A 9,123-nucleotide genomic window follows, 5' to 3' on the forward strand; every position below is an offset into this window, starting at 1 on the left:
ATTATAACAACCCTTTAGTTGCTTTTTATTTTATGTACTCATTGTACTTGTGTATTTTATTTTAAGGTAATCCATTTACAACTGGTTAGGAAATGAAAAACAAAGATATTGCACATAAAAGCACTTCAAAATGACAAACATTTATTGTTCACTCAATTTACATTTCCTTATGGTGTTGGAATGGGAACTATACATAAAGAACATCAGCAATTACACTTATCTAGCATTACGCAACAGTCAGCAAGCTGATCTCATTGTTTCTCATTTCAAGCAGTTTTTATTAGGCTTGTGGTTTTTTTTTCAACCTCTGCTGTACTCACATATACAGCTTCCCCCTCCTCTCTGGTTAATATGAAACTTGACATTTACAGAACAGGATGCACCCGAATGGAAAGCAAAAGTATCATGTATTCACTTTCAGACACTAGCTGACCCATGAATTAGTCTTTCGAAAAGGTCACCCTGTCGACAGTGGCGATTTTAGCATGTAAATCTTGGTTGGGGGACAAACAAAGAAAATGTAGGATGCATGCCAGCATTCAACACTGAACAATACATTAATTGCACTATAACAGTGACAAACGGTGCACACATAAAGCTGTCCCAACACCTTACCACTGCTACACCTGGCTATCAGCGGAGCCTTGTCTGCCAGCGAAACAATTCATTTAGCCTCATTTAAAATTAAAATAAACATGGCTGACTTGCTTAAAAAAAAGTTTAAGTCAACTTGCTTAACTGACAATTGAGATGTACAAACTATGGCATAAGGGGACAACAAGTGGATGAGAGGCAATCCGTGATTTTTTTTTTTTTTAAACATATGCCTGAGCTAGGACGGATGTAGTCATTAACTACTTGTTCAACCGTTTTGAAATGTACAGTGACAGAATACAGAACACAGGCCGTTCTTAAGGTATTCTCCCTATACACCAAGTCAGAACCTTAGGATAAATAAAGGGGGCATATAAGCAGACAATGAAAGCTCTTACAATATTCAATGAATGCATTTCTCAAAAACAGGTTCTAGGCTACATGTGCACCACGAAGTCAGAACAGTAGGCAAAATTAAGAGGGAAAAATAGACCAAATGATTACATACACTTAGTATTACTTTCTTAGCTACGGTATACATATCTCCCTGGCATATTACATCATTTATGCAGCAGCATATAAGACATGTTTGGACTCGCCTTGTTGTGCTGTGCTCACTTGTACAGGAAGGTGGTCCTTCGTGGGGAAATGTTGTCAAAGTCTGGCATTCTCTGGATTTATGGCGCTTTCAAGACAACTTGGAACTCAAAGAGTTGAATCATGATGAAGTCAGTGATCTTCAGGTCATAGCTCTAGAAAGAGGCCCGAGTTCCGATTCTGAGTTGGATGACAGCTCAAAATGTATTTTCCCCAATCGGAACTAGTTTTTTCCTCCCAATTTCGCTGTTCTGAGTTAAGTTGTTTTGAGCATGGCACAAATCATGCATCATTGACAGCATGGCCAACGTTGAATGTTCATCATTTTAAACTTGGAAAAGAGACCCTTAATCCCAGACTTGGGACCACAGCAACTCCACTGAAAAGCAGGCTAGTGATTGCTTTGCAATGCTTGCAGTTAGCCACGGACTCCTTCCAACCCCCCCCCAACATTTTTTACTGCCTGTCGAACACCACGTAAATCCCCAATCCAACTTCACCACCTCAGCTGCAGAGCTAGCCAGCGCACACCAGTGAAGAGTGAGCCACAAAGCGACCATTTTGGATCAGGTTTCCGGTGAATTGACTGCAAATACAGCAGAACCCATAAAATGTTGGATGCCTGAGAATTAGCGTTTATGATTGGCAAGCAAACACACGGTTTAGTTTGGACTCATGATCCAACCCCAATATTACACCAACAACATGAATCAAAATCCTCCAGACAGTGATATTATTATGAGCCATACGCAGGCTGTGGTTTCCAGAACAACAGGGCCAATCACTGTTTCCCATCCTCTGTCTCTACTCCCGAATGTTCTAATGTTCCGGGAAAAGTTCACCACCAGTGAAATGAGAGGCAGGAGAGAGATGTTCCCCTACCCTCTGCCCTCCTCCCCCAGAATGAGATGTCAGACACGGGTAAGAGACAGTGGGGGTCAGGCCGGAGATGGGATGGGGCAACAGTGAGTCAGAAGCAAGGCAGAGAGGGGGGGGGGAGAACAACCTATTATGACACAGAAAAAGAGCAGAAAAGACAGACTTGGCACAGTAGACAAAAGGAAATTTAAAGGACAGTCAGAATAATAAACCCCCCTTAGAAAAAAAGGTGCCATCTAGAACCTAAAAGGATAGGATAACCTGTCCCCATAGGATAACCCATTGAAGAACCCTTTTTGGTTCCAGGAAGAATAGGTTTGGTTCAGAAAAGGCTCCTATGGGGACAGCCGAAGAACCCTTTTGAAACCCTTTTTTTCTAAGAGTGTATGTGTTTATGATTGCACTGTCCAGTATTGTCCCTGTTATGGTTGACCTTGGTAAGGTGCTGGACCATACCACAGTCCTGTTGGAACTGAAAATGTATGCCTGTAAAGCTGAGGGAAAAAATTACAATTTTCAACAAAAATGGTCAATAAAGTTTTTGAACTCCTCTCGGCACTGTGGAGTTCATAGGAATATGTGAAACATGGCATTGTGAGTACTGCAGTGCAACATGCTACAGGTTACACCACTGTAGTCCCTCAAGGTTCTCACCCCCATCCCCCTCACTCACCCTCCCAAACCTCACAGAACACAGCGGGACCACCTGGCCCTCCACGGCCTCTGACAGAGATAGAGAACCAGGGTACGGTAGAACTGGCACATTGGGCCCTGGATGTGGTTGCCGAGGTGAATCAAAGCTGCACTGGATCATATGCAGGCCTATAGGCACAGTGGAGCATGGCAGGGATATGGTGCTGCCTGAGTTCAGGTCCAGCTCCATTCTCTCAGTGTTCCAGTGCATGTTGCCTGACCTATAGTCACTGAGGAAGGGGTTGCTGTTGTACCCATTACCCAGGCTTGGGGCCTGGGCATCGGTGCAGACACAGCTGGAGAAAGAGGATAGGATGGAGAGGTGGTCGTCTACAATGTCACTGGGTTCAACAGGGTCTGAAGGGGACTCCGGCAGGTCCTGGAGGAATGCCTGAAGAGATGCCTGCATTAAAAAAAATACACAAAAACAGTGTAATGATATATCCAAGGACATTCAAGATAATACTGCATTTTATATAGTACTATACACAAATGAAATACTCATGTGTTTGTGTTTCAAAAGAATAAGGACAGTTTACTAGAGACTTGGGGAGTCTGTTTACGTGTGGTACATCTCGTTTTTGTTTCAGCAGGTACAGAGCCAGAGCAAGGAGAGGAGAGAAGAGTACAGCACACACTCCTATCCCCAACAACACTGGCTGCAACCCTGGGAAACACAAACCACACATCATTTTGTAATTAGGGTTGTATTCATAACCCAAGCTTCATGTCCACACCCCGACTCAACCTTAACCCAACGTAAACCTCTAACCTAGTCCTGGGCCAGCATGGTGGACACAACTGGGGTCCGAGGGAGGAGACGAGGCCTGGGGGAAGGTGGCCAGACTGGTGGAGAAGTTAGCCACGACACAGTAGTCATGTCCTGGGACCAGGTTTGAGAACTCTGCCCCATACACCATCGTCTGGACCAAACCAATATGCGTCTGCAATAGGACCAGCCAATCACAAACACTGTATCAGACACATGCAAGAGGATCAGCCAATCAGAGAGGCTGTATCAGACAGTGTGTCACAGAAGGCCAATCAGGGACACTTGTACTAACAAATGCACACAAAAAAAATATGCAGCAAAGAAACAACCAGTGCTGGAAAAAGTACCCAATTGTCATACTTGAGTAAACATTTTTTTTAAAGGTACTTTAAATAGAAAATGACTCAAGTAAAAGTGAAAGTCACCCAGTAAAACACTACTTGAGTAAAAGTCTAAAAGTATTTGGTTTAAAATATACTTAAGTATCAAAAGTAAATGTAGTTGCTAAAATATACTTAAGTATCAAAGGTAAAAGTATAAGTCTTTTCAAATTCTTTATATTAGGCAAAACAGACATCACCATTCTCTTGTTTTTGAATTTACGGATAGCCAGGGGCACGCTCCAACACTCAGACACCATTTACAAACGAAGCATGGGTTTAGTGAGTCCGCAATGGCACAGAGGAAGTAGGGATGATTAGGAACGTTCTCTTGTTAAGTGTGTGACTTAGACCATTTTCCTGTCCTGCTAAGCATTCAAAATGTAACGAGTACTTTTGGGTGTCAGGGAAAGTAAAAAGTACATACTTTTATTTAGGAATGTAGTGAAGTAAAATATGTTTAAAAAAAACATATAGTAAAGTACAGCTAGACTAAAAAAACAACTTAAGTAGTACTTTAAAATATTTTTACACAAGTACTTTACACCACTGGAAACATGTGTAGTTTCTGTGCACTCACTCCTTAACATTGTACCCCTTACATTCACTTACATAGCAGCAGGTAGAAAGGAAAAGGGATGTGTGAACGAGAGCGAGCAAGACAAAAGGAGGAGGGTGAGCAAAAAGTGGTATCGCCGATGGCAACAGGGGTACCTTGTAGTCGGAGGGGTTCTGTCGGTCATATACTGTCACGGTGACCCGGAGGTCAATAAATTTTGACAGTGGACAGCAACTCTGCAGAGGAAGACACTCCCTTTTACTAGAACAAGGTAAGTGCACCTCCACTCCCAGCCGCTCTCCAGACAGAGAGACCAAGACGGAGGGGCTGCTGAAGTCTGGAGAGGAGAAACAAAGCCACTTTCATTTCAAAATCACAACAATCTCTTCATAAGAGTGCTTTTAGCCCTCTCTATTTGAACTCTGCAGTGTATTAAGACGGTAAAATGCTCTTCGTTTTTGTTGTTGATTTGAACAATAAATCACCATGGCAAGATACGTGACAGGTCTTAGAGGAGAGACAGGCTACTGACTGAAATCACGGACGCCAAACCCCAGATTTTCTGTCCAGACTGGACTCCCCGGGCCCTGGTGGAGGCCCAGGCGGATCATGTTGTACACCTCGAAGTTAGAGAAGGCCTCGGACAGGTCACACAGCTGGGAGGAGAACCGCACACAACTCTCCACGTCCTGCCACAAATCACTGCAACACACAGTCAAAAGTTCAGAGACACTCATTCATGAGTTTCTTTATTTGGACTATTTTATATATTTTACAATAATAGTGAAGACATCAAAACTTTGAAATAACACATATGGAATCATGTAGTAACCAAAAAAAGGTGTTAAACATGTCAAAATGTATTTTATATTTGAGATTCTTCAAAGTAGCCTCCCTTTGCCTTGACAGCTTTGCACACACTTGGCATTCTCTCAACCAGCTTCATGAGGAATGCTTTTCCAACAGTCTTGAAAGAGTTCACACACAAACTGAATTGGTCCACCCAGACAGACAGCGTGGAGGTGGCGCAGGAGCGCCTCTTCAACCTCAGGAGTCTGAAGAAATTTGGCTCGTCACCAAAAGCACGCAAACTTCTACAGATGCACAAATCGAGAGCATCCGGGTTGTATCACCGCCTGTTATGGCAACTGCTCCGTCCACAACCGTAAGGCTCTCCAGAAGGTAGTGAGGTCTGCACAACGCATCACCGGTGGCAAACTACCTGCCCTCCAAGACACCTACACCACCCGAAGTCACAGGAAGGCCATAAAGATCATCAAGGACAACTACCACTGCCTGTTCACCTCGCTATCATCCAGAAGGCGAGGTCAGTACAGGTGCATCAAAGCTGGGAGCGAGAGACTGAAAAACAGCTTCTATCTCAAGGCCATCAGACTGTTAAACGGCCACCACTAACATTGAGTGGCTGCTGCCAACATACTGACTCATCTCTAGCCACTTTAATAATGGAAAAATTGATGTAAATTTTTTTTATCACTAGCCACTTAAAACAATGCCACTTAATGTTTACATACCCAACATTACTCATCTCATATGTATATACACTGTACTCAATACCATCTACTGTATCTTGCCTATGCCGTTCTGTACCATCACTCATTCATATATTTTTATGTACATATTCCTCATCCCTTTACATGTGTGTATAAGGTAGTTGTGAAATTGTTAGGTTAGATTACCCATCGGTTATTACTGCATTGTCGGAACTAGAATCACAAGCATTTCGCTACACTCGCATTAACATCTGCTAACCATGTGTATGTGACAAATAACATTTGATTTGACTCTGCGGTCCAACTCATCCCAAACTGGGTTGAGGTCGGGGGATTGTGGAGGCTAGGTCATCTGATGCAGCACTCTCCTTGGTCAAATCACCCTTACACAGCCTGGAGGTGTGTTTTGGGTCATTGTTCTGTTGAAAAACAAATGATAGTCCCACTAAGCGCAAACCAGTTGGGATGGTAATCACTGCAAAATGCTGTGGTAGCCATGCTGGTTAAGTGTGCCTTGAAGTCTAAATAAATCAGTGTCACCAGCAAAGCACGCCCACACCATCACACCTCCTCCTCCATGCTTCACGGTGGGAATCACACATCCGGAAATCATGGTTTCTTTGCAGCAATTCTGCCATGAAGGCCTGATTCATGCAGTCTCCTCTGAACAGTTGATGTCGAGATCGGTCTGTTTACGTGAACTCCGTGGAACATTTATTTGGGCTGCAATTTCTGTGGCTGGTAACTAATGAACTTATCCTCTGCAGCAGAGGTAACTCTGGGTCTTCCTTTCCTGTGGTGGTCCTCATGAGAGCCAGTTTCATCATAGCGCTTGATGGTTTTTACTTTCAAAGTTCTTGAAATTTTCCAGATTGACTGACCTTCATATCTTAAAGTAATGGACAGTTTCTCTTTGCATATATGAACTGTTCTTGCCATAATATGGACTTGGTATTTTACCAAATAGTGCCATCTTCTGTATACCACCCCTACCTTGTCACAACACAACTGATTGGCTCAAATGCATTAAGGAAAGAAAGACATTCCACAAATGTACTTTTAACAAGGCACACCTGTTAATTGAAATGAATTCCAGGTGTCTACCTCGAAGTTGGTTGAGAGAATGCAAAGCTGTTATCAAGGCAAAGAGTGGCTATTTTGAAGAATATCAAATATATTTTGATTTGTTTAACACTTTGTTGGTTACTACATGATTCCATGTGTTATTGCATAGTTTTGATGTCTTCACTATTCTACAATGTAGAAAATAGTCAAAATAAAGAAAAACCCTGGAATGAGGTGGTGTGTCCAAACTTGACTGGTACTATATACTGTACACATAGAAACATACACAAACACGGAGATTAACCATGTAGTATTTATTATTCCGATCTTCTAAAATGTATGTGGAAATGTCCTTTCTGAAAATATGCAATACCCACACAAGATAACAGGCACGCACTGGTTGTTGGACGACATGGGTGGTGATGGTTATGACTGAAACCAGCTGGCAGGGGAGAGGAGCAGCCAGGGTGTTTTCACGGCTGTGGTAGAAAACAATAGTGCCCATCTATCGGAACCCATCTACCCATAAAGTCAACCAACCATGGACTCGAGTGACTGATTCATCCCTCTGATTAAAACCCTTTGAGGTTTCTCTGCAAAAACCACACGTTTGAAATTCTCCGCTCTCACGCTACCCCTCTCTCCGTATCGCTAGAGCGCTTTGTTCACGCAATAAATGTGCTTTCCATTTCCTTTCTAGGCTAGCTTTCCCCTCACACTCCCAACAGTTGCACTATCCATATTAGCTTCACTGTAAAGTAAATGACTAATCAGAATCCCAATGCTGATTACAACCTTCAATGACTTGAGTTAAAAAATACTCTCCTTAAAATGACTATAACATAGTTACACACAGAACAAACATTACAGAAGATCCGTCAATGTGGTGGTTTTCTAGGAAACAATTCACTACCAATTCTAGAAAATAGCAAAACAGTAATACAACATACTACTTGAGCTAAATCGATTAGGTCAATGGAGACAGACAGAACCCCGAATCTTAGAACAGCATTTAGCTGAGAGGAACCTTGGAGCTAGATACTAGTCCATTAAGTCAATAGTGAGCAATGAGGAGTCAGACACACCCCTGAGTCTTAGTTTGGACGGTGTAGGTGGTGGTAGCGTTCGCCTGTGGACAATCCCACTGCAGGACACAGTTGAAGTTCAGGGAATACAGACGGGTGGTACAGACGTCTCTAGATGATCCTGAGAGTTCACACGGAACACTTCAAAGTCAACACACAGACACACAGGAATAGATCACACACACACACACATTCTCACATATGCTACACTTTCATATTCAAGATCTCACATAAACAAGGATAACCATGCGTGAACAATTCAGACATAACATGACTGACACCATTTGAACCTTTTAGTTGGCCATGTAATCCATTGAGATCAAACCATATATATGAGTAACTCTAGTGAGCCCCCCCCCCCATAGATGGTGTAAATTAGATAAGTCACTGTCCCCAATATGGAGGGGTCGGGTTATTTAAGAAATGTGGGTTTGAGGGAACAACAGACTTACCTGTGACGTGGACACACAATCCTGTTAACACAAGGGTCGTGAGTACACCTGGCGCCGTCACCATGTTGACACAGGTAAGCTAGACCCCAGGCTGAGAACACAGCCTAACTCTTTTTTCCAAAACAAAATCCCCTTGAGGTAGGGGATAACACATTGATGCAATTACCCTGATGCACACAATGTCACAGAGGACTACATGACAATAAAACACATAACAAATCATTTTCCAAAGTTGAATAGGAAAGGAGTAGCGTAAGCAGTCACTTACCTACATTGAGAGAGAGAGAGAGAGAGAGAGAGAGAGAGAGGGACAGAGAGAGCGAGAGAGGGACAGAGAGAGCGAGAGAGGGACAGAGAGAGCGAGAGAGGGACAGAGAGAGCGAGAGAGGGACAGAGAGAGCGAGATAAATAAAAAGAATAGATATAAGGGATAGATAAAGACAGGCGGGGGGGGGATCAGGACGTGACACAGTCACGGGTGTGAGAGGAAATGGTATAATCTGAAGCTCAAAGACAAGCAGTGAGACAGGAAA

The 9,123-nt window shown here is 43.0% G+C and overlaps 1 protein-coding gene across 2 annotated transcripts; it reads right to left on the reverse strand.

The window, feature by feature from the left end:
• Positions 1–124: 124 nt before the first annotated feature.
• LOC115133423 (uncharacterized) lies at positions 125–9,054 on the reverse strand. 2 transcript variants are annotated; one of them, XM_065021841.1, is made up of 8 exons: positions 8,859–9,054; positions 8,591–8,700; positions 8,139–8,259; positions 5,007–5,176; positions 4,630–4,811; positions 3,536–3,707; positions 3,303–3,430; positions 125–3,166 (listed from the first exon to the last, which is right to left on the reverse strand). In XM_065021841.1, exons 2-8 carry the CDS (start codon positions 8,652–8,654, stop codon positions 2,687–2,689), a joined length of 1,317 nt encoding a protein of 438 aa, XP_064877913.1. In that variant the 5' UTR covers positions 8,655–8,700; positions 8,859–9,054; the 3' UTR covers positions 125–2,686. The 2 variants fall into 2 exon arrangements, with proteins under 2 accessions (XP_064877913.1, XP_029522496.1); XM_029666636.2 differs by having other exon boundaries at positions 8,591–8,722.
• Positions 9,055–9,123: the final 69 nt, after the last annotated feature.

The sequence above is a fragment of the Oncorhynchus nerka genome, linkage group LG8, assembly GCF_034236695.1.
Source record: "Oncorhynchus nerka isolate Pitt River linkage group LG8, Oner_Uvic_2.0, whole genome shotgun sequence".
Taxonomy (NCBI): Eukaryota; Metazoa; Chordata; class Actinopteri; order Salmoniformes; family Salmonidae; genus Oncorhynchus; species Oncorhynchus nerka.